The sequence below is a fragment of the Microtus oregoni genome, unplaced genomic scaffold (genome assembly GCF_018167655.1).
Source record: "Microtus oregoni isolate MIOR12 unplaced genomic scaffold, Mior012 000016F_ref0000370, whole genome shotgun sequence".
In the NCBI taxonomy this organism is placed as follows: domain Eukaryota; kingdom Metazoa; phylum Chordata; class Mammalia; order Rodentia; family Cricetidae; genus Microtus; species Microtus oregoni.
Genome location: NW_024543075.1, coordinates 42908927 through 42935921, shown reverse-complemented (window position 1 = coordinate 42935921; position 26995 = coordinate 42908927). Strand labels below are relative to the sequence as shown.

The 26995-nt window shown below is 39.7% G+C and overlaps 1 protein-coding gene across 1 annotated transcript; it reads right to left on the bottom strand.

Annotated features, from left to right (window-relative positions):
• Positions 1–15390: 15390 nt before the first annotated feature.
• On the bottom strand, positions 15391–16350 carry LOC121458061 (olfactory receptor 52R1-like). Its single transcript, XM_041667179.1, has one exon. It carries the CDS (start codon positions 16348–16350, stop codon positions 15391–15393), a length of 960 nt encoding a protein of 319 aa, XP_041523113.1.
• Between the last annotated feature and the right edge of the window lie 10645 nt (positions 16351–26995).

The following is a 26995-nucleotide window of genomic DNA, read 5'->3' as shown; positions in this document are numbered from 1 at the left end:
CACTCTCTCCTCTGTGATGATCCCTGAGTCTTGTGGGGAAGGCTGCTCTCTATATTGCCCATATGGACTTATTACTCCATGATCTCTTATTCTCTGAGCACTGACCAGTTATGGGTCTCTGTATTAATTGCCATCTACTGCAAACAGAAACTTCTCTGATGTGAGTTGATGGATGCACTAATCTACAGTTATAGCAATGAGCATCAGAACTCATTTTAACGCTGTGCCCACTTAGCAGAATAACAGTAGGTTCATCCCTAGGGCCTATGGCAAATCTAGCCACAGGTTCTTGGCCCCAGTAATGTTGCCAGGCATGAGCTCTATATAGTTGAGAGGACCTTAAATCTGATCAGAAAACGGTCACTTACTCCCATAACATTTGAGCCTTTATTTCAGCAGAAGTCATATTTTGCCAAGATACTCATTATTATAGTTCATAGAGTTTCCAGATGAGTAAGATTATGCCTAGCATTTTGTAGATAAATGAAAGCAAGGCAGGAGGAATGAAACTCTCAAATCAGTACCCCACTGATTTCTTTCTGTTTTATAACTCAGATGTGTGGTGTCTTCAGCAACAGAGTGTGATGGATTATAGTTGTATTTAATTAACTAAGGTGCACAATGTGATACTTTAACATGTGCATACAGGTGCCATTATCAGGTCATGGAAATTAATATATGTATACCTTGATGTTTATCTTTTCTCAGTGGAAAAACTTCTATGTATTTTGATTTTTGGTGTTTCTGATTATAGAATAAGTATAAAATAAAAGAATCACTTGAATCTGGGGATAAAGCATGACTGTAGCAGTCATTCATACGCCTGTGCTTTTGAAACTGTGTACATAGAGAGGCTTACAATTTGCAAAGAAAATACAGATAAAAAACAAAATATTGTTATGTACAAAGAAAATACAGATAACAAAGAAAATATAGATAACAAAAAATATTGTGGAATTATGTCCTCAAGTGACAGTTTTCATCTGAGAGATGAAGAGACATAAGTGCCCCAATATCCCAGCCTACTGCCCTGACTCTAGCTCTTCCCTAACTGTTAACCATATAAGATAAACTATTTTAAAAACACGTTCTCACTCAGTTTCTGGGAAAATTGGTTGTTTCAAAGCCTTGTTGGCTAATCTTAACTGATCTTGAGTTAAGGGTAGAACTTGAACAACTTGTGTAGACTGGGCTCTCTGTCACTAGAATATAGAACATCAGAAAATATAAGAAAATAAGATGGAGTGTTACCATGCAGTAAGCTATATGCCCATTAGTGTTCCATCACAGTTACAAATTTCTGGAATCATGCACACATACACACACTAAGGTAGTGAGGATTTATTTGGTTCATGCTCAGTTGGTTCCACTGCTGAAGACCTAGAAATTTGGTGCATGATAGCATATTACCAAATGGTGAACAGGAAGGGCAAGAAAGGACAGAACCACGAAAGAGCTTTAGCTCCAAAGACAGAATCCCAGTGACCGACTTCATCCAGTCACGTTCTACCTCTAAAGAAGTGTCACTAAGTAGAGAACAGGCCTTGGACCTATATGCTTGTGGGAGATGTTTCATGTTTAGACCATATCTGGAACTGGTGGCCTTTAACTGACTAAGCTGAGACTATAGGTTTTTAGTTGGCCATACACAGAAAAGCATCAGTTTGGAGATTATGTGTGCTGTTTATTGTACGGAAATTTGCTTGCTGACTGCTAAGGGGTAAATGGCTGGCAGATAATTTTATATAATACTATAAAATTAATGTATTGTGTTATCTTAATGCCAGTAGAAACCACAGGATAGAATAAAAGAAGTGGAGTAATTTTCCAAAATGAAACAGAGTTAGACTTAAATTATCAGTCTTCCTCTTGATTAACACACCTCCATGGGCTAGTACATGCCCGAATAGTATGCAGTATAAGACTACTTATAGTCCTACTTTTACAAAAATAATTTCATTTAATTTTCAAAGACTCATTACAGCTATAAATGTCATGCTTTGTAGGTATGGGTATAGAGTTGAGATCTCCTGACTTGACCTGTTGTATCAATCAAAATTATGTTGTGTGTTTCCTGTTGACACACAGATGCAAGCGTTGCTGTGGAATGCAGAAGCGAAACAAACTTCCCAATGTTTTTTCTTTCTCATATAAACTAACATTTCTGTCTTTTATATATTGATTCAAAGTAATGCTCAGCATTGTAGTTTTAAGTTTTGTTTCTTTCAATTAAAATTAATATGTTAATGCAGTCCTTGGAAAATCCAGAATATGAATTCTTCTGTATATTGCTCAAAGAAATTTGTCTAGTACAATCATGATAAATTAAATGCTTTAAAGCACACTACTCAAAACTGATTTCCCTTTAATACCAAAGGTTCCTAAGCTTTGTCTCCAAAAACATGTTGAGAACTTAGTCACCATAATTTTGCAGAGATATCTTTGGGTGAAATTGAACAACAATCTCATTACATTGTTGGTCCTTGACTAATGAGAACAAAGGAATTAACATTGATTAATCTATCATAGGGAAATTTCCCATAAAATTTCTGTACCATGAGCATTGGGCTACCAGGCGGCCCTGTTTAGGTACTGAGGAGTTCAATCTGGACGGGTGAGTGTGTGCTATCCAGGGGCAAATTGTCCCGGAAGAGAGCACAAACCCCCTCCCCCAGCTCCTTCTGCAGGGCTGTCTTTCTTACACATGACCCCCCCCCCCCAACCTGCGTTTTCTGCTAGGTCCTTTGCTCAGGAACAGTTTTCTGCTCCCACACTAAGGCTACCCACCCAGAGAGGCCTACCAGGCAGGCCTCAAGGACCCCCCCCCCTCTAAAGGGAGCATGCACACTCCAGCTTTTGCGGCAGGGTGTCCTGTGTTCTACTCATCCCCGCCCTGCCCCTCAAGTTCTCCCTTTTGTCCGCAGGTCATTGGTCTACCAGGCGTCTATGTTTCGGTGCTGAGGAGTTCCATCTGGACTGGATGGTTCCTGCTTCTACCCTGAAGAGTTACAACCAGAGAGTCAGTCACAGCAAAGACTGGACAAAGACACCAGGCCTCTCCTGGCTCCATTTGAAGGAAGAGATGGGAAGGCGCCAAGGCAAGAATCCCTCCAACAACCTGAAAGGCAACATGACATCACCAGAATCCAGGGATCTCAAAATAAAAAGAATGTACACCCTACTCCAGAAGAATTAGAAGAAATCGACTCAAAAGTGAATTATATGAAAATAATAGAAGACCTTAAACAGGAGGTGAAAAACGGCCATAAAAAATTAGAGATCACAAACAAAAAGGTAGAGGAAATGAATAAATCGCTCAAAGATACCCAAGAAAACCAAGAGAAACAAACAAACAAAAAGCAATCAAACAGGTAAGGGAAGCGGTTCAAGACATGAAGAATGAAATAGAAGTAATGAAGAAAACACAAACTGAGGGAAGGATGGAGATGGAAAATCTGGGTAAACGAACAGGAACTACAGAGACAAGTACTACCAACAGATTACAAGAGATAGAAGAAAGAATTTCAGACACTGAAGATACCATAGAGAAAATAAACACACTGATCAAAGAAAACATCAAAGCCAACAAATTCTCACCACAAAACATTCAGGAAATCTGGGGCACAATAAAAAGACTAAACCTAAGAATAATTGGGATAGAAGAAGGAGAAGAAGTACAGCTCAATGGTACAGAAAATATATTTAATAAAATTTTAGAAGAAAACTTTCCCAACCTAAAGAAGGATATTCCTTTGAAGGTTCAAGAAGCATACCGAACACCGAATAGACTGGAACAAAAAAAAAATCTCCTCTCCATATAATAATCAAAACACAAAACATACAGAATAAAGAAAGAATATTAAGAGCTGCAAAGGAAAAAGGCCAAGTTACTTATAAAGGTAAACCTATCAGACTTACACCTGATTTCTCTATGGAAACAATGAAAGCCAGAAGGTCCCGGATAGATGTACTGCAGAAACTAAGAGACCATGGATGCAAGCCCAGACTACTATACCCAGCCAAGCTTTCATTCACAATAAATGGAGAAAACAAAATTTTCTAGGATAAAAACAAATTTAAACAATACATAGCCACGAATCCAGCCTTACAGAAAGTAATAGAAGGAAAATCACACACCAATGAATCCAACAATAACCAAATAACTCAAACATCTAGAGACCCTTCACCAGCACAGCTCAAAGAAAGGAAACACACAAACTCTACTACTAAAAAAGTGACTGGAGGTAACAACAACTGATCATTAATATCACTTAATGTCAATGGGCTCAACTCACCTATAAAAGGCACAGGCTAAGAGATTGGATACGAAAACAGGATCCAACATTCTGCTGTTTACAAGAAACACACCTTAACCACAAAGACAGGCACCTACTCAGAGTAAAGGGATGGGAAAAGGTTTATCAAGAAAATGGACCTAAGAAACAAGCAGGTGTGGCCATACTAATCTCTAACAAAGTTGACTTCAAACTCAAATCAATCAGAAGAGATGGAGAGGGACATTTTATACTCATAACAGGAACAATTCATCAGGATGAAGTCTCAATCCTGAATATCTATGCCCCTAATATAAAAGCACCCACGTACGTAAAAGAAACATTACTAAAACTCAAGGCTGCCATCAAACCGCACACACTAATAGTAGGAGACTTCAACACTCCTCTCTCACCAATGGACAGGTCAATCAGACAGAAACCAAAAAGAAAAATAAGAGAATTAATGGAGGTAATGAATCAAATGGACTTAACAGACATCTATAGAAAATTCCACCCAAATAGGAAAGAATATACTTTCTTCTCTGCAGCTCATGGAACCTTCTTGAAAATTGACCACATACTTGATAACAAAGCAAACTTCCACAGTTACAAAAAAATATTAGTAACCACCTGTGTCTTATCAGATCACCATGGATTAAAGTTAGAATTCAACAACAATGCTACCCCCAGAAAGCCTACAAACTCATGAAAACTCAACAGTCAACTACTGAACCACACCTGGATCAAGGAAGAAATAAAGAAAGAAATTAAAGTCTTCCTCGAATTCAATGAAAATAAAGAAACAACCTACTCAAACTTATGGGACACTGTGAAAGAAGTCCTGAGAGGAAAGTTCATAGCACTAAGTGCCCACTTAAAGAAAACAGAAAAAGCACACATTGGAGACTTAACAGCCCACCTGAAAGCTCTAGACAAAAGAGAAACAGACTCACCTAGCAGGAGTAGAAGACTGTAAATAATCAAACTGAGGGCTGAAATCAACAAAATAGAAACACAGAAAACAATCCAAAGAATCAATGAAACAAAAAGCTGGTTCCTGGAGAAAATCAACAAGATTGATAAACCCCTATCCAAACTAATCAAACGGCAGAGAGAGAATATGCAAATTAATAGGATCAGAAATGAAAAGGGGGACATAACCACAGACACAGAGGAAATTCAGAGAATCGTTAGATCTTACTACAAAAGCCTGTATGCCACAAAACTGGAAAATGTAAAAGAAATGGACACTTTTTTAGATAAATACCATATACCAAAGTTAAAGGAGGACCAGGTGAACAACCTAAATAGACCTGTTAGTCGCGAAGAATTAGAAGCTGTTATCAAAAACCTCCCTACCAAAAAAAGCCCAGGACCAGATGGTTTCAATGCGGAATTCTACCAGAACTTCCAAGAAGACCTAATACCTAAACTCCTTAATGTATTTCACAATATAGAAACAGAAGAGTCATTGCCAAATTCCTTTTATGAAGCTACAGTCACTCTGATACCAAAACTGCACAAAGACTCAACCAAGAAAGAGAATTACAGACCAATCTCACTCATAAATATCAATGCAAAAATCCTCAACAAAATACTGGCAAACCGTATCCAAGAACACATTAGGAAAATTATCCATTATGACCAAGTAGGCTTCATCCCAGAAATGCAGGGCTGGTTCAACATACAAAAATCTATCAATGTAATCCAGCATATAAATAAACTGAAAGAAAAAAAAAACCTATGATCATTTCATTAGATGCTGAAAAAGCTTTTGACAAAATTCAACATCCCTTTATGATAAAAGTATTGGAGAGATTAGGGATACAAGGGTCATTCCTAAATATAATAAAAGCTATGTATAGCAAGCCGACAGCTAACATCAAATTAAACAGAGAGAAACTCAAAGCCATCCCACTAAACTCAGGAACACGACAAGGCTGTCCACTCTCACCATACCTCTTCAATATAGTGCTTGAAGTTCTAGCAATAGCAATAAGACAACATAATGGGATCAAGGGGATTCGAATTGGAATGGAAGAATTTAAACTTTCATTATTTGCAGATGATATGATAGTGCACATAAGCGACCCCCAAAACTCCACCAAAGAACTTTTACAGCTGACAAACAGCTTTAGTAATGTGACAGGATACAAGATCAACTCCAACAAATCAGTCGCCCTCTTATACACAAAGGATATGGAAGCAGAGAGGGAAATCAGAGAAGCTTCACCTTTCACGATAGCCACAAACACCATAAAATATCTTGGGGTAACTCTAACCAAGGAAGTGAAAGATCTATTTGACAAGAACTTTAAGACATTGAAGAAAGAAATTGAAGAGGATACCAGAAAATGGAAGGACCTCCCCTGTTCTTGGTTGGGAGGATCAACATAGTAAAAATGGCAATTCTACCAAGGCAATTTATAGATTCAATGCAATCCCCATCAAGGTCCCATCAAAATTCTTCACAAATCTTGAGAGGACAATAATCAACTTTATATGGAAAAACAAAAAACCCAGGATAACCAAAACAATCTTATACAATAAAGGATCTTCTGGAGACATTACCATCCCTGACTTCAAACTCTATTACAGAGCTACAGTAATGAAAACAGTGTGGTACTGGCATAAAAACAGAGAAGTTGACCAATGGAATCATATAGAAGACCCGGATTTGAACCCACAAACCTATGAACACCTCATTTTCGATAAAGGAGCTAAAAGTATACAATGGAAGAAAGAAAGCATCTTCAACAAATGGTGCTGCCACAACTGGATGTCAACCTGTAGAAAAATGAAAATAGACCCATATCTATCATCATGCACAAAACTCAAGTCCAAATGGATTAAAGACCTCAATATCAGTCCGAACACACTGAACCTGATAGAAGAGAAAGTGGGAAGTACCCTACAACACATGGGCACAGGAGACCACTTCCTATGTATAACCCCAGCATCACAGACATTAAGGGCAACATTGAATAAATGGGACCTACTAAAACTGAGAAGCTTCTGTAAAGCAAAGGACACTGTCACTAATACAAAAAGGCAACCTACTGACTGGGAGAAGATCTTCACCAACCCCGCAACAGACAAAGGTCTGATCTCCAAAATATATAGAGAACTCAAGAAACTAGACTTTAAAATGCTAATTAACCCAATTAAAAAATGGGGCACTGATGTGAACAGAGAATTCTCACCAGAAGAAGTTCAAATGGCCAAAAGACACTTAAGGTCATGCTCAACCTCCTTAGAGATCAGGGAAATGCAAATCAAAACAACTTTGAGATATCATCTTACACCTGTCAGAATGGGTAAAGTAAAAAACACTAAGGATAGCCTTTGCTGGAGAGGCTGTGGAGGAAGGGGTACCCTCATCTATTGCTGGTGGGAATGCAATCTTGTGCAACTACTGTGGAAATCAGTGTTTTGGTTTCTCAGGAAATTCAGGATCAACCTACCCCTGGACCCAGTAATACCACTCTTGGGAATATACCCAAGAGATGCCCTATCATATGACAAAAGCATTTGTTCAACTATGTTCATAGCAGTATTATTTGTAATAGCCAGAACCTGGAAACAACCTAGATGTCCTTCAATGGAAGATCGGATGAAGAAAGTGTGGAATATATACACGCTAGAGTACTACGCTGCGGTAAAAAAAAAAAAAAAATGACTTCTCAAATTTTGCATGCAAATGGATGGAAATAGAAAACACTATCCTGAGTGAGGTAACCCAGACCCAAAAAGATGAACGTGGGATGTACTCACTCATAATTGGTTTCTAGCCGTAAATAAGGGTCACAAAGTCTACAATTGGTAAACCTAAAGAAGCTTAGTAAGAACGTGAACCCAAGGAAAAACATATAGTTATCCTCTTGCCTATGGGAAGTAGACAAAATTGCCGGGGAGAAAAGTGGGATCTTGGGGGTGTGGTGTGTTGGAGGTAAGGGGAGATGGGAAGAGAAAAGTGAGAAGGGGAGGATGGGGGGAACTTGGGGAAACAGGATGATTGGGATAAAGGAAGGCTGGATAGGGGATCATGGAAGCACAATTCTTAGTTAAGGGAGCCACCTTAGGGCTGGCAAGAGACTTGAACCTACAGTGGCTCCCAGGAGCCCAAGGCGATGTCCCCAGTTAGTTCTTTGGGCAGATGATGATAGGGAACCTGAAACGACCCTATCCTATAGCAATACTGACGAATATCTTGCATATCACCATAGAACCTCATCTGGTGATGGATGGAGATAGAGACAGAGACCCACACTGGAGCACTGGACTGAGCTCCCAAGGTCCCAATGAGGAGCGGAAGGAGGGAGAAGATGAGCAAGGAAGTCAGGACCACGAGGGATGCACCCATCTACTGAGACAGTGGGGCTGATCTATTGGGAGCTCACCAAGGCCAGCTGGACTATGACTGAAAAAGCATGGGATAAAACTGGACTCTCTGAACATGGCGAACAATGAGGGCTGATAAGAAGCCAAGGACAATGGCACAGGGTTTTGATCCTACTTCATGTTCTGGCTTTGTGGGAGCCTAGTCGGTTTGGATATTCACCTTCGTAGACATGGATGGAGGGGGGAGGACCTTGGACTTTCCACAGGGCAGGGAACCCTGACTGCTTTTTGGACTGGAGAGGGAGGGGGAGAGGAGTGGGGGGAGGGTTAGAAGGGTGGGAGGTGGGGGAGGGAAATGGGAGGCTGGGAGGAGGGGGAAACTTTTTTTTCCTTTTCTCAATAAAAAAAATAAGTCACAGTGTAAAAAAAAATATTTCTGTACCATGCTTTTCCATAGAAACAAGAAAGACACAGTTTGAACTAGACCAGTGGTTCTTGCTGGTTTCAGCCCCGGACTCCAAGGAGGGAGGAACAGGGATGAGAAAAATAATCAAAAGGTAAGGTCAGGAAAGCTAGAGAATCCAGGAAAAATTGAGTTGGTTTATGGAAGTACTTAGCACCTGCCGCATCAATTAGTAACAATAGTAATAGAATACAAGGTAGAAGGCCCATAGGGAATAGATGGTAGGGACATGGGGAGAGGGAGGGAGAAAGTTATCCTAAGTAACAGTGTAAGAAAATATTATAAGGAAATTTTTTTTAAAAAACTGCTAACAAATGAGAAATAGATTCCAAAATTGGAACAATTCGTGCCCTGGAATGACACAAAGATAGATGCATGTGATGGGTGGTGAGGGTGGTTATTCACAGAGGTGGCAAAAGACGATAACTGTGATACTAGCATTTGAGGGAGGAGACTACCCATTGCAGTGACTAAGCACGTAATAAACATGTATTGCTTTGACAGAGGGAAATTGTGAACTCCAAGTGAATATGAACTTATAAGAACAGGAAACCACTAGTAATATGTCTAAAACCACACACAATTTTCTAAATTGCAGATAATGTTTGGCTATATATAGTTTCATCTACTAGAAATACTTTTAATCCACAAATTCAGACTTGTAGATAAAGAATAAGCATTCCAAATTTGGTACTTCTAGGTGGAAAATTGTTACAGTAAATGTTGCATTAACCATTGTCAATTTGCATGACATAAAAGTCAATTATATAGAGAGTAAATTAGTTTTTCTCTATGTCTTTGGATAGGTCTGAATGTATCTTCTGTTTCTACACATGTAATTAAAATGAAAAGGTACTAGAAAAATAATAAGGTAGAGGAGAGACTTATGAGGGAGAGAAGGAGGAGGAAGAATAAAAGAAAGAAATGGGGAAAGAGAAAGAGAGAGGGAGGAGAGAGAAAGAGAGAGGAGAGAGGGGGAGAAAGAGAGAGTGGAAACAAAGAGATAGAGGAAGGCAGGGAAAGGTAGAGGGGAATGGAGAGAGAGATAGTGAGAGAGAGGGAGAGGGGGAGAGAGAGAGAGACAGAGAGAGAGAGAGAGAGAGAGAGAGAGAGAGAGAGAGAGATTTCTGAATTCCATCAGGATATTTCCTCTGCCCTCGCTCAGGATTTCTTGGTGGAAACAGTGAGGGATCGCTTCATATCCTGTAACCTTAACCTGAGCTCCTCAGAACACAGCCACCATGTTAGACTCTGCCGTATCTTTGTCTGTCTGTAACCACTTTACTGTTTCTTTTGGAACTCCCATGATTCATGTCTTTGCAAATGCTGACACATGTCCTTCCCACTTTTATATATCTGATGAATTAAACTTCTATACCTGAAATTGCCGCCATTACTTTATTTTAAATGATATTTGTGGGTCTCAGTTATAACTTTTCACTCACTTTAACATCCAGAGTGGCTGCATGAGTGGGATCACATGAATTGCATTTATATTGTTTTCACATCTATTTCTCCTGACTAGAAGACAAAATCTGAGCCCAGTGCATGGTGTATATTCCCCCATGTATATGGATGCTCAATACATTATCACTGCTCAGTGTAAGAGCCTTGTCTGGTGTTTCAGGCCACTTGTGAATGAATCCTGTCCCCTAGATTTCAGGCTAATTAGAAGAATAACACACACCACAAATTCCATTTTGTGTGTGTGTCTGCATGTGTGTGTTCAGGTGTGTGTGTGTGTGCGCGCGCGTGTGTGTGTGTGTGTGTGTGTGTGCGTGTGTGGGTGTGTGATTGTTTAACTCTAGTCAGGTTTTCATCACTGTAACAAGTTACCTGACATGCAACTAAAGAAAAAGAAAGTCTTACTTTGGCAAGTGGATACAGGGTTCTGGTTCCGCTCACTTGGTTGTGTTGCTTTGAGTTGATTCCTCATGGCAAGAGGGTCTGCTGGAGGCCTGCTCCCCTCATGGCAGCTTGGAGGCCAAGAGAAATAATGAGCTGGATCCCTAATGACCCCTCCAATGTCAAACCCATGACATAATGTTCTGTTGTGGATCCCATCAGCTTCCATTGCCTTCCAGTACTGCCAAAGTCTTAAAACATGTGTCTTTCATTAGTATGCAAAATTTCTATCACAACCATACAGAGAGGACTTTAAACCAAAATCAATCAGAAGAGATAGAAAAGGACACTTTGCACTCATCACAGGAACCATCCATCAAGATGAAGTCTCAATCCTGAACATGTATGCCCCAAATACAAGAGAACCCAGATATGAAAAAAAATTACTAAAGTTTAAATCATACATCAAACCCCACACACTAATAGTAGGAGATTTCAACACTCCACTCACCATAACGGACAGGTCAATCAGACAGAAATCCACCCCTGGATCAAAATAACAACAATGGCAATCCTACCACAAGCAATCTATAAATTCAAAGCAATGCCCATCAAAATCCCAACATAATTCTTCACAGACCTTAAAAGAACAATACTCAACTTCATATGGAAAACCAAAAAAAAAAAAACCCAGGATAGCAAGAACAATCCTGCATAAAAAAGTAACTTCCAGAGGCATCACCATCCCTGACATCAAGCTCTATTATGGAGCTACAGTAATGAAAACATCTTGGTATTGGTGTAAAAACAGACAGGTTGACAAATGGACTCAAATCAATGGCCTGGATATTAATCCATACACCTATGAACGCCTGATTTTTCATAAAGAAGCTACAATTATACAATTAAAAAAGAAAGCATCTTTAACAAATGGTGTTGGCATAACTGGATGTCAGTATATAGAAGAATGCAAATAGATCCATACTTATCCCATGAACAAACTCAAGTCCAAATGGATTAAAGACCTCAATATAAATTTGACCACACTGAACCTGATAGAAGAGAAAGTGAGAAGTAGCCTTCAATGCATGGGCACAGGAGACCACTTCCTAAATATAACACCAGTAGCACAGACACTGAGAGCAAAAATAAATAAATGGAACCTTTTGAAACCGAGAAGCTTCTGTAAAGCAAAGACACAGTCAATAAAACAAAAAAGGCAGCCTACTGAATGGGAAAATATCTCCACCAATTCCATGTCAGACAGAGGACTGATCTCCAAAATAAGTAAAGAACTCAAGAAATTAGACTTCAAAATACAAAATAATTCAATTGAAAAATGGGGTACAGAGCTAAACACAAAATTCTCAACAGAAGAATCGCAAATGGCTAAAATAAACTTAAGGAACTCTTCAACACCCTTAACCATCAGGGAAATACAAATCAAAAATGACTCTGAGATACCATCTTACAGCAGTCAAAATGGCTAAGATAAAAATACCAATGATAGCTTATGCTGAAGAGGATGTGGAGTAAGGGAAACACTCCTCCATTGTTGTGGGGAGTTCAAACTTGTACAATGAGGCTGGAAATCAGTATAGTGGTTTCTCAGAAAACTGGGAATCAAACTACCTCAGCAATACCACTCATAGGCATATACCCAAAGGATGCTCAGTCATACTACAAGGATATTTGTTCAACTATGTTCATAGCAGCATTTTTTGCATTAGCCAGAACCTAGAAACAACCTAGATGTCCCTCAACCAAAGAATGGATAAAGAAATGTGGTACATTTTCACAATGGAGTACTACTCAGCAATAAAAAACAATGACATCTTGAAATTTGCATGCAAATGGATAGAACTAGAAAAAACTATCCTGAGAGAGGTACCCAGATCCAGAAAGATGAACATGGTATATGCTCACTCATAAGTGGATACTAGCTGTAAAGCAAAGGATCACAAGCCTATAGTTCACAACCCTAGAGAAGCTAAGCAAAAGGTGAAGCCTAAGAATAGCATATATAGATTCCCCCCCCCCCCCCCGGGAAGGGGAAATATACAATATCTCCTGATAAAATTCAAAGCTTGGGGATGGAGGGAGAAGGGAGGGCAGAAGGGGAAGAGGAGGTGAGTAGGGGAGGGGAACTTGAGCAAATGCGATAGTCGACATTGAGGAAGGACAGAGATGGGGCTGTCAAGAAACCTGGCACTAGAGAAATTCTCAGAAGTCCACATGGATGACCCCAGATAAGACCCAAACAATAAATAGAGGGTGCCTGAACTGGTGTTGCCCTGTAGTCAGATTGGTGACTAACTTAAATGTCACCAAAGAAACTTCATCCAGCAACTGATGAAAACAGAGATAAAGACCCATGGTGAATCACTAAGCTGAGTTCCCAAAGTCCAGTTCAAAAGTGGAAGGAATGAGAATATGAGCAAAGAGGTCAAGACCGTGGAGGGGACACCCCCTGAAACAGTTTACCTGAGCTAATGGTGAAAGACCCCAGCTTAGCTGCTGTAATGCCATTTTGCAAAGCCTTCACACAAATAAATGTAAGTTCAAGGTAAAGTCAGTACTCCTAGGTGGTCAAACAGGATATCTGTGGTCAGATACCAGGCCTAAGAGGGGAACGAACAGTTCTGGGAAAAACTACATGTACCCTAGATAGGGCCAAGTCTGTTATTATTATCAGACCTTCATGTCTCCGGGGAACTTGTCCCCTAAATGAACCCATCGCCTCATTCGAACTGACCAGTGAGATCCCTGTAACCATGCATTGCTTCTGTATGCCTGCTTTTGCTACCCTTTTCCTATAAAAAGACCTTCTCCCAGCCTGCAGGTGCGCAAGTCCTCCGAAGGGACTTTGCCACCCATAGGCACCTGTGCCCATCCAATAAACCTCTTGCTAATTGCAGCCAGTGGTGTCGACTGTTCCTTGGGTTAGGGGTCTCCTCCTGAGGGAAGGACCACTCTGGGGGTCTTTCAATGGGAGTTCACCAACTCCAGCCGGACAGGGAAGGAACCAGCATAGGTCCAAACTTTTCCCTCTGAATGTGGGTAACAGTTTTATGGCTGAGACAGACTGCGGGGCCACTAGTACCGGCACCAGGATTTATCCCTACTGCTTATTCTGGCTTTTTTGGAACCCATTCTCTTTGAATGGATACCTTGCTCAGCCTAGATATAGTAGGGAGGGCCTTGGACCTTTCTCAAAGCAATGTGCCTTACCCTTTCTGAGGAGTGGATGGGGGCTGGGGTCAGGAGAAGGTGAAGGGAATGGGAGGAGGGGAGAGACTGAGAACTTGGATTGGTACGTAAAATGAAAAAAGTTGTTTTTTTTTGAAAAAATAAAATAAAATAAAAAATATTTTTTGCAAAAAAGAAAAATAAAAGGCTGTAAGCCTTTTTAACAACAGTAGGTATTAGCATTTAGGTGTCTTTATTAAGTAAATTCATAAAGATGTGTATTTATTTTACAATTAGCATCAAGAATTATGGAAATTAAATTTATTTTCTCTAAAACTTAATAGCACATTGGTAATTTTTTACATCCTATTACACATAAAAAAGCACCTATTATTCAATCGCATTTCTTCCTTTGGTTTCATTCATTTTTCTCTCCCACCTACCCTCTTCCCCTCATTTTCTTCTCTCCTCCCCTCCCAGTTTGCCTTTCTTCCACTTCCATCTTCTTTTCCCTCCTTCTTCCCACCTCCTTCCCGCCTTCTTCCTCTTCTCTCTTCTTTTGTTTTATTTTATTGAGATAAACTTTTTCTATATAGGCCAAACTGACCTCAAACTCAAATGTCCCTGCCTCAGGTTCCCTAATGCTGTGATCATTGGCATGTATCCCCACACTCAGTTCTTACAGAAGAAGTTGTATGTTTCCCTTTGTTTTTTTCTTTAATCTGGATTCAAGCAAGACTTTGAACATACATCTATTTCTAAAATAATATTTTTAAATAAATAGAGTTCCAGATGGAATAGAAAAGTATGTATTTTTAGTTGATGACATCTATAGATTCTTTGCAAATTGTGTGACCATCTATTTAAACTATGGCAACCCAGTGCAATATTACTGACTGAATGGATGACAAGTTAATTTTTTTTCCATTCAAAAAATTTACACTTCCTCCCCTCCTCCCATTCCCCTCCCGCTCTCACACTCCCCCTCCTCCCTCCCCCTCCCTTCTTAAGAGAGGGCAGGAAACCCTGCCCTGTGGGAAGTCGACAAGTTAATTTTTTCAAGAGGAATATACTGACACTAAGTCTATATTACACATTACATCTCTCAGATTACTTGCTGTAGGGACCATGAAATTTATTCTTCCTTGTTCTGGAAGGTTTTCAGCCTGTAGACTAGCTGTTATTATAGGTGTGACTTTGCAATGGTAGGTAAGAGCCTGGGAACTGTTCCTTATCTCTGTGGGTACAAACCGAAGCACAGATGCTGTGATCCCTGGTTCAAGGGCCTTTTCTACAACACCCTTGGATAACTCTGTCCCTGATCTGTTTGGTTCTAACTCCATAGATGATGGGATTGAGCATGGGAGGAACCAGCAGGTAGACATTAGCAAACATGATGTGCACAACACGGGGCACATGGTGGCCAAATCGGTGGGTAAGGAAGGTAAAAAGGGCTGGAATATATAAGGTTAAGCTTACACCAATATGAGAAGCACACGTACCAAACGCTTTGAGGCGGGCTTCACCTGAGGGCAACCTCAGCACAGCTCTCAGAATCATCACATAAGATACACTGATGACAATTATATCAAAGCTAGCCACAGAGAAAGCCACAAAGAGCCCATATCCACGATTGATTTTGGTATCAGCACACACCAACTTGAGCACAGCCATGTGCTCACAGTAGGACTGGGGAATGACCTTGTTGGGGCAGAAGGGCATCCTGGAGATCATGAAGCAGAAGGGGCTCACCCACAGCAGCCCTCTGACCATCACAGCTGTCCCCAGTTTGACGACTACAGACGTGGTCAGGATGCTGGAATGTCGGAGTGGGAAGCAGATGGCCACATAGCGGTCCAAGGCCATAGCCATGAGCACCCCAGACTCCACAGAAGAAAAGGCATGTATGAAGAACACCTGAATGAGGCAGGCATGGTATTCAATCTTATGATCATGAAACCAGAGTATGGCCAGCATTTTAGGTTGTGTGGAGGAGGATAGGACCAAGTCAGTGGTAGCCAGCATGGCCAGGAAGAGATACATGGGCCCATGTAGTGTGTGGTCAATCCGGATTATGTGTAGGATGGTGACATTTCCAGTCACTGCCACAATATACATGACACAGAATGGAAAGGCAATCCAAAATTGATAATTCTCCAGCCCTGGGATTCCAAGCAAGATGAAGAACATAGAATGAGAAGAGCTGTTCCTGGAATCCTGCACAAGAGAATGGGTCATCTTTCCTCTGTAGTAAAGTTCATCTGCTTTCTGAGGACAATAACATCCAAGAATGATTATTTGCACTTGTGTATAAATGCAATTTACTTCACAGCAGATTGTAGTAAAATCATCTTTTACAACAAAATAATATTTTGGAACATAAAATGATGCTACTTAATATTTTATTAGTACTTGTAATAGTCAAAATATTACAACGTGGTAGGATCACGGGAAATTATTTTCTAAAGAAAAAATATTTTCTTGGAAGTAGAATCTGTGAAGGGCAAATTACTATGACAAATTAGCCATAATAACCATTGCCATTTTCTAGTTAACAAATTACTTGGTCAACATTTCACACAGATCCATTTCTCTCCACTTTGGGTCATTTCAACATCATTTGCTCAAGGCAGGAAGGGAACATAGATTAAAGGACCATAGTAATTTATTCTTGTACTCTCTTTGGTTATTTAGGACAGTAATCATCTTGGTTCTAGCCTGAAGAAAAAGATAGACCATCTGTGTGTTTGCAATTATATGTATTATCTTCAATTAAAATCATAGAAAATGAATACGTTATGTTTGTGTTATGATTTATTTGCTCTTTAAATTAGTGTCTTTTCTGTTAAAGTGTAAAAGTAGGCATGGGTCACATGTTAGTGCATGTCTGCATCTATATTCCAACCTGAATTTGCTTATACAAACTGCAACCTGAGTTTGATTTGTTGACTGTAGTTTATTCAGGGATATCCTGGATGGTAAATAATTCATGACAATGGCTTTGAACCTGTCACTCAGCCTAGCTCCTCTGTTCTTGATGACGAGAAGTTGGGTACAAGTATGGTGAGGAAAGTATCTAATAAAGGCCATTATTCAGATTTAATAGACCCATTGGCTGATTCCCATTAAAAATATTCCAACTATAACTTTCCTTAACCAGAATCCCTTGATCCCTGTTTGAGCTATGTTTATTAGTGTTGTGGCTGTTTATCATACTAGAAGTGTGGACTTTTTGAGTGCCAATTTCTATATGTTCTTGCTTAATAAATGTTGCTTGTGTTTTGAGGTCTGAGCTCTCTAAGAAACGCAACTTGTCACAAAAAAACCCCTGTGACATGTGATTTGGTTCTTATCCAACATGTCTTCTCTTACTCTTTGCTGCCGTGTGCTTTGGTTTGAGAACCTCAGTTCTCACCTCTTTTTAATGGGAACCTGATGAGAAGAGTATCTTCATAGGCTCCCTTAACAAATTCTTGCAAACTAACAAATATTTTATAGACTTCGAGGATCCTGAATGGGGTTTTTCAAGGTTTCAATCAGACCTCATATCTTTCTTTACACCCTTCATTTATAATGATCTGACATTGAGGGGGCTCAGATTTTATCAGTCTCTTTTAGACCAGAAAGCTAACCAACTTTCCTAGCTAATAATCATGAGATATACCAAAACAAATATTCCTTTGAAATCTCCAGTGACAATTCAGATACTCACATTATCTGGAACTGAGGGTCTCTGCTTTGCTTCCTTTTACCAGATTCAGTCTGCTCAAATAGTACCATATTTTCTGTTTAAACAGGAGCATACATATTTACCTGCCCCTGGCCACAGTATGTTGCTCTCATTTGGTGGGAACAGTCATCAGGATTAAGAGTGATTTGAGCAAGCATACTTAGATCATCTTCATTGTCATCCCCAGGGGCTGGACTACATAAATCTGTCAATGATCACATACAAAATTGTTGTCAGAGTACATGACTCTTGGACCAGGGCTTTTAGAAGCATACAATACTGTCTTTGTCCATAATGAGTAGTTGAGAATCCTGCTCCAGATGGGTCGGAAAAATTGTTAACCTGTTATGACTACTGTTGATAAGCAGGGTGCTTAGACAATATACTGAATTAGAGAATTTGAATTTAAGATTGTTGCTAGTTCCCCGGACTAGGTTGGGCTTTTAGTGTCTTTGGCAATGTATTGCTTTCTCTTAGATCTTCCCTTCCTCCCTCTCTCCCTCCCTCCCTCCCTTCCTTCTTTCCTCTATCTACCCTCTATCTCCACAGGGTCTAAATATATAGTAGGTAGCCTAGTTGCCTCATAATCCAGATTACTAGGATTTTCTGATTGTATAGCCATTGATTTGAGATAGCATTCTTATTGACTTTTTCTATTATACTTGGTAGGGGACTTACTTATTTTGTAGTTTGGAAGTTGGACACCCCCCATGTTGCATGGCTAAATCCAGTTTTCCCCTTCTGCTCTCTCTAAATTATTTTTTCTCAGACCCAGAACACTCATGCCAAGAGACAGGTCTCAGTATTTCATAATCTAATCTCTTTGGTCTGACTTTATGCTCTCAGTGTTCACTTTTTTGAGAAGCAACAGAATAACAAAAATCACCCAAGAGCTACACTTGAAATGGGAGATGTGGCCCTCATCCTGTGTCTGTTTTCTCCACGAACTTTTCCTTCATGTTCCATGGAATCTATTGTCCTGACATTTGGAAAATTTTCCCTGTTTCTATTTCATTCTTAGTAACTGAGCACATGAAGATTTATGAATACAAGCTATGTTTAATGGACAGGAAGTTTGTTGATCCTTGGTTATTTTTGCTGCATGTGAAATGATTTCATTATGAAGAGAACAGTTTATCATCTGCTTTGTTTGAAAGATGTGGTTGAGCATTTCTTAGAAAAGTGGAAAAGGACATATAATTTTCCTCTTTCTCAATATCCATTGTTCCTCTACTCCTCTATAATATATATCTTTCTATTTTTACCGGAAACAACTATTACTTGCATACTATATAATAGTACACAATATATTCTGAAATAAAGTTATATGCTTGTAAAACATTAGTGAAAGGGTGGTGAAAATTTGATTCTGACTGTGGAATATCTGAACCTAAATGTAGAACATAGGGGGTTCAGAATCAGTCTGCTGCTGGAGAGCTTCTGTCTGGAGGGCATCTTCCTACCTTTCTAGGTCTGACACAGTGGAAGCCGTGATTCTTCTTCCCATCTCAAAGGGTGGCTCGGTGGACTTGGATCTCTAGATGAGGTGTTCCCATCAACTCAGAAGTTTAAATATGGTACATGACTTTGCCTTCTAGATTCTTGAAGAATCCACATCTCCCACTGAGCTTTGAGAAGGTGAAAGGAAAAACTCTCACTGAGATCTGGTTTCTCTTTGAACAAGCTGATTATAACTAAAGAAATTCTGACAAGCACCAGGGATTCAGTCTTGGGTAGAGACCTCAGGACGTGGTCTATTTAAAGAACTGTGCGTTCTGTCTGTTCCCCCAAGCACTAGTACTTTCCTTCTTTCTAAATTCACTGTCTCATATTCACAGTAACTACAATGACTCCCTTTGAGACTAGAAGCTAAAGCTGGAAGCATTAACCCCTAACTTTCCTCTCTTTTCTGTGTGCAGAAATACAAAGACATGATTAAATGGATGTACAAGAAGTTGTGTTGTTGGAATTACATAAATTAACTTATAGTTCATAGTTACATTTTCTTTTAAAGTATTTATAGCTCACATTTTAGACATATTCTGTGCAACATGGCAGCTCACTTATCCTTCACATATGTTTATACATGACTATGAGAGGTAGCCAATAAACATGAAAGGCATTGGCATGGATACATGCATATATGTATATATGTGAAATGAATGAAATTTATACCCTGGCAATGCTGAAGCATGCGTGGGCAGCCTGTATATGGCAGTTCATGCATATACGTGAAAGTGTTGATAATTATTTAAGTATATATAATTAATGTAGTTCCCTCATTCAATGACTTCGTGGTTACTGAATGCACAGGGTTTATGTAAGTAAATGCCTAATTATATTTCTAATAGTGTGAAATAATATGTCATGATGAATACTTAAAATGGATCTAAGTTTATGGCATTATTTTAAAGTAAGACTAAAATGATTATGGTGGTTAGATAAGACTCCAATAGAGAATGATAAATTCCTACTCCAAGATGACTGAAGTCCTTATCTAAACACAAAACTACACACACACACACACACACACACACACACACACACACACACACACATGTTTTGTGAACAAAAAGGCAGAGATCAAGCCGTTGCCCTATAAATACAGGTTTCCATCAAACTATCAGAATACTAGAAGAGAAGAACATAAGAGATTCTCCCACAAAACCAAGAAAAATGAAGCACATCTACTAACATATTGATAATGGACTGGAGGCCTTTGGGTCTATGACAAAGGGATTTCTTTGATTAGGTCACTAAGCTTTTAAGTCTTTATCAGAGAGAGCCTAGAATAATGATTGTGTCAATACCTTTATATAGATTTTTAAACACTAAAGAAATTTCATTGACATATTTTTTATTGATTCTTTGGGAATTTCACGACATGCACACCAATTCTGCACATTTTCCAGTCCCTCCATATCTGCCCTTCATCCTGGCATCACCCCCCCCCAAAAAAAAGAAAATTAAAATTAAAACCGAACTAGCCAAACAAACCAACAAAACCCTCAAAACACTTTACTCCTTTCTTTCCTGCCTCTCCAGCAGCTCTTCATTCACCATAATGGCATTGGGAGCTGCAATCTGCCATACAATACACCCCTTGCCTATCAGTTTTACTTGCAAATGTTCATTGCAATGAATCATTGGTCTGATTCAAGGTCTCTGGTTTCTGGTACATCATCATCACTGGACCATCACTGAAACTGCTCTTAGCTATTCCATGGCTGCCCTGAGACAGGGGCAGAGCTCCTGTGGAGCAGAACCAGTCCCTTCACAGGTTCCAGTAGGTCATAGATAGGGTATCTATTAGGGTGGGTCAAATCGAGGCCTTAGATGTGGGCCTGGGTATCAGTTGAATTGGTCAGACCTGTGTGCTGGGGCTGCCCCTTCAGGTGCTGCGCAGAGTCAGCTCTCGTATGCCCATGCCCATGAGAGGGGCAGTGCCATCTCATAGAATACAGGGGCCCAGCTCTGCCATGAGAGTTGGGGTCAGATCTCTTGCTTCAGTGAACAGTGAAGGCAGGACCAGCTTTCCCAGGGCCAACAAAGGGCAGGCCTGACTCAGTCTGGCCCCTGGTATTTCACGATGCATGGTTCTTAGGACCCTCTGTGGTAACATGAGACATGGACATCAACACAGACCCCTAGCTGCTGCAGGGCCACGGACACAGACATGGCCTTCAGCACCACTTCAGACTCGGACGTCATCATGGCCCCAGGGTGCCAGTGCAGGTCACCCAGACTGGCATGGCCCCAACAGAAGCAGGGTCCTTGGACACTGACATGACTACAGGTGGCGGCCCAGAATGGGACATCCACATATTTTTTAGTGACAATATGGGCCACGAATGTTAAACATAGACCTTGGTTGCTGTGTGGACTCAGACATGGCCTTCAACGACAGCCTGAGACTAGAGATCACCATGGCCCCGGGTGGCAGCACAGGCCACCCAGATCAACATGGCACATCTGCAGCATGGTTCTTGGACACCAACACGGCCTGGGGAGGCAGGCCAGACCCTGGGCATCCCCATGACCTTTGGTGGTAACATGAGCCCAAAACATTAACTCAGACCCTGGACCCAGGCATGGCTCTCAGCTGCTGTTCTGTCCTTGATATCACCATGGCTCTGGCTGGGTGAAGGTCACTCAGATCGGTAAGGCCCCTGTGCTGGCATAGCCCTCCTTCTCCTTCATGGCCACAGGTAGCAACCCAGACACTGGGTGGGCATCCTTGTGGCCTTTGAAGGCAACATGGGTCACGGAAGTCAATACAGACCCGGGCAGCAGTGGGACCAAGGACCCAGATAGGCCCTTAGTAGCAGTGTGGGCCCATACTTTACCATGTCCCTGGGTGGCAGGCTGTCTACCCATATCAGCCTGTGCCTCACCGCCTTGGATTCATGCATTCTACCTCTTTCCACAGCACATGAACCATGCCGTTTGCCTTTCTCTCCCATTGCTCCACTACACACTTGCTCATCAGAAGGACACTCTCCTACCTGGGCCTACATGTTGCTGGGTGGACCCAGACTGGCCTATGAGTGGCTTCCATCCACCTGAGCCAAGCAGCATTAAGCAGGCCTATCCTTTATATTTATTTTGATGAAGCTTAGCATACAAATAATAGTATGAAGTCATAGCATTGTTTATTAATTCCCTTACATTATAACATGAATTTTAGTCATTTTAATGTCCATTCTCCTACCCCTTTCTCCCTCTTACACTGGAGGACTTCATGCATCTCTTCCTACTTTCATATGTCTTGGTCGGTGGCCCCATGGGATTAATAGGTCCTTCCTAGGTGCAGGTGAGAGGTAGCAGTGGGGCAAGGGTACTTTATTTGTGGTACACCAGTGGAGAAGATGGCACTCATCCCCTACCAACCAGTAATTTTCAATAACTCTTGGGAGGGGTGTGGTCTCATGAGTTTCTTCACCAACCATGAAACATCTAAACTGATAGAATTTTAGGTGTTGCTTTTTATTTTCTCTTATATTTGAGTTTATAATATAATTAATTTTTCTTTCCTTTCCCCATACAAACATCCCATACACCCCTGCTGCTCTCATTCACCATCTCTCTTTCAAGTTCATGGACTGCTTTTTCTTTCTCTTTCCTCTTTTTTTTTTTTCAAAATAGAGTTTCTCTGTGTAGCTTTTGAGCCTGTCCTGGAACTAGGTCTTGTAGACCAGGCTGGCCTCGGACTCACAGAGATCCACCTGTCTCTGCCTCTTGAGTACTGGGATTAAAGGCGTGCACTACCACTACCCGGCCTTGTGCTACCATTGCCTGGCCTGGACTTTTTTTCTTCTTCTAATAATGTTACTGTATGAACAAGTATATTTGTATGCACATATACATTCCTAGATAAAATGTAATCAGTAAGTATAATGTTATATGTATGTTTTCATGGTTGATATTTGGTATTGGATAGCCAGTTGCTGTTCTTCAGTGTTGCTTGTTTGCCTACAGTTCTTTGTTAGGGATGAGATCGCATAGGCTCTCCCTGTCCACTTCGGCTGTCTATTGTTGTTCCTTGTTCAGCCCATGTTTAGGCAGTCATGATGGTAAGACTTTATAGGTGCAGCTTCTCACATTACCAGGAGATAGTCTCACAGCTAACTCTGATCCTCTGGCTCCCTTCTTTCTCCTCTCCTGCACTGCTTCCTGAGACTTAAGTATGAGAGTTAATTTTTTTTTGTATATGTATCCATTAGCACTGGGTCCTCAACTATTAATCTTATTGGTGAAGTATAATTTTAATAAGATTTTTTTTCTAGACAGAAATTATCACATAATTTCGCAAGTGTCCCATATATCTTATGATTGATCTTATATTTGTGGTAGTAGGTGATTTTATTTTTAAAAATGATAAAGTGAAAATTTCCTCACTGTGAAATTAATTGATTATAAATAGAGGAGACAATGAAGTTAACAGATACTGCAATAGTGTTAGAAATGCTGAAAACATGTATTAAAGAATGTACCACAACTGTTATCTAAATATTAAAAATTTATATGAGACAAAAAATAAGCATAAAAACATAGAACTAAAGTTGAAACTATTGCTCAAAGCAATAATGGTGTGCATATGTTTTTGGACCCTGTAGAAAGAGATGAATTCCCCTTTCTAAAGATTTATTTTCTCATAATATACTTCTGGCTGCAATTTCTCCTCCCTCCATTTATCTCAGTTCTTCTACCACCTCCTCTCTCCCCCAGACACACTCCTCTTCCATTTCCCTTCAGAAAAGAGCAAGCTTTTCTGAGATATCAGCTCATCACGGCATAACTGTGGGCAGAGTTTCTCTGTTTCCTGACAATTGTTCCCAAATACCCACAAAGATGCTTATTATTAGTTACAAATTCTTGCTCAATAGCTCATACTTATTACTAAATAGCTCTTATAATTCAAATTAAACCAATTTTTATCTAAGTTCTACCAGGCATCTCATGGCTTATTCCCTCATTTTGTACACATTCTGCTTCCTCTGTGTCTGGTTTGAGGCCCTTCAGACTCTACTCTTCTTCTTCCCAACATTCTTTCTGCCATGAAAATCCTGCCTAGCTCTTAGTCAATCAGCTTTTTATTAACAATGAGCACAACACATTTTCACAGTGTGTGGAAGGATTATTCCACAGCAGAAATGAATAGAAACCGATTTTTGTCAATTTAAAGGAAGTTTTTTTTTTAAAAAAACTTTAACATAGTAAAATATAAACAAAAAACAGTTATCAAGTACAGTTGCAATATCCAGTCCATTTGTGTTTGACAAAATTTGAGAAAATAGTCTATTATTTATCTTATCTTTGTGAATCTAAAATCTTATACCTAATTTATTTTTGTTACCAGAGTTTTCCTGTTCTGCTACTCTCAAATAATAACTCAGATGCTTAATATTAATTACAAATGCTTGGTCAATAGCTCAGGCTTATTACTAACTAGCTCTTACATTTTAAGTTATGATGTAACTTATTTATGATCTGGCACATGATGGTACCTTTATTAGCATGGCAAGTTTATCTCCTGCTCTCTCTATATCTAGATCACAACTCCAAACTCCACTTTTCTTCCTCCCAGCATACTCAGTTTGGTTTTCTTGCCCATTCTTATCCTTTATGCTATTGGCCAGTCACTTTATTAATTAACAAGAATAATACATATTCACAGTGTACAGAAAGATTATTTTACAAGTTACAATAAGACTGGGCACATAAGACTGCATGAGACAACACACTCCCAAGAACAGGTGATACTCCCACTCCCATTGTTGGAGGAGTCCCACAAAAAAATACCAAGCTAGCAAATATTTGCAGAGGACATAGAACAGACCCATGCAGGCTTTATGACTGTGACTTCAGTTTCTGTGAGCCCATGTGGGCTTAGTTGATTCTGTGGGCCATGTTCTCTTTATGTCCTTGACCCCTCTGGCTCTTACAAATCTATTCCCCCTCTTTTGAGAGGATTCCTGAGCTCTGAGCGGGGGGAACCCTGTTGAGATCTCCAGTTTGGGCTCTCTCTACCTCATGTTTGGCTGTGGATCTCTGTATCTTCTCCCACCAGCTGCCTGAGGCAGGCTCTCTGAAAGGAATTCTTAAAAATACAAAAGGCACTAACTATGACAAGGAAAAATAGAACCAACAATGGACTTCATCAAGAGAAAAAAGTTCAAATTATAAAAATGAAAATGCAAAACATGGTGAGACTATTCATAATGAAATTATCTGACAGAGAATGCCTCATGATCTATTTATAGCAAAGAAGAAAACTCATTAAAGGCATTAGCAACTTGTTTAAACAAGAATTTCACAAAGAGAGATAGGTGAAAGGCCACTTTGGAGATGAAAATGTGCACAACACTCTTACTCACTTTAATGTGTACAAAAATCTGCCAGTCACAGACTAAGCCTATTATTTTTAAATTTTCTCAAGTGAACACCCACATGGAAAAGAAGACCTGAGATAGACGTATGACTGGATATAATATTGTGTAACATTTTAAATAACTTGTCTGAACATATTGTGGCTTAATTTAATTTAGTGGCTGAGACTACTTGATCTGTAATCATCAAGAGAGCCAGTAGTCATGTCCAATATATTGACATGAACTTAGAATATGCTCAGGTAAAATCATTTGTGGCATAGATCCTTATATTTTCAATCTAGGTATAAATATAACAAAAAATAGAGGGGTTATACCAGCAGTGCATTTTTCCTCTGAAACACATTAAAATCTGGAGCAGATGCTGCAGTGAATAGACAAGCCTTCAATACTTTGAACTCATGAGAAGTAGAAGTGCATGGACTCAGAGACCTCCCAGTGTACATACAGGAGTGAAACTGGTGTGGCATGAAATCTGCAGTGTGTTACAGTCTTGCATATGGTGTGACCTCAGAGCTGGAGAGATGTCAGAAACTCAGAACACAGTCTCCACTTCTGACCCCGAATCATGTTTTTTTTTATATTAACAAGATATAGACATTGATATTCAAATCATGATTTTCAAAGATTTAATTTTTTAAAAACTAATAGTCATAAATAATGATGTAATGAAGAAAGCTTATCCTTTTGTAGCTACAATTTGAATTTCTAAGAAAAAATTTGCTTCAGGAAAACATGGTCTAAAATAAATTAAAATTTACATAACAATGAACAACTGAGCCACTGTTAAGAGAGTTAGCTTTCTTCTCATTACTGGATGACTTGAGTCATTCTTTCTTAGACACAGGTTAATTCTGTTTTAGTCATTATTGTATATTTAAAATTCATTTTTCTAAAGAAGGGTCTTCTGTAACCCACACTGTTTTTGGATTGAGTGTGTAACCAAGGATGAACTCAGACCCTAATTCCCCTGACTTCTCCCAAGTAACTGGGGTTATAAGTGGGCACGACATGCTAAACCTCTGTAGCCACTGAAATTTAATTGTATTCCAGTCAGAAGTTAATAACTTTTCAAACTTGAATAACTTAAACACAAACATGAAGTAGTAACTACGAACATATGTATTAGTTTGTGTGCATTGTTGAGAAAAGCATTATGGTATGGTAGTTCAATTTGAGTAAGAATAGAAAAGGGAAGGAGAGAAGTTCTTGACATTTATCAAAAATTATAATCTACAGATAATGGGAAAGGACAGAACATTTA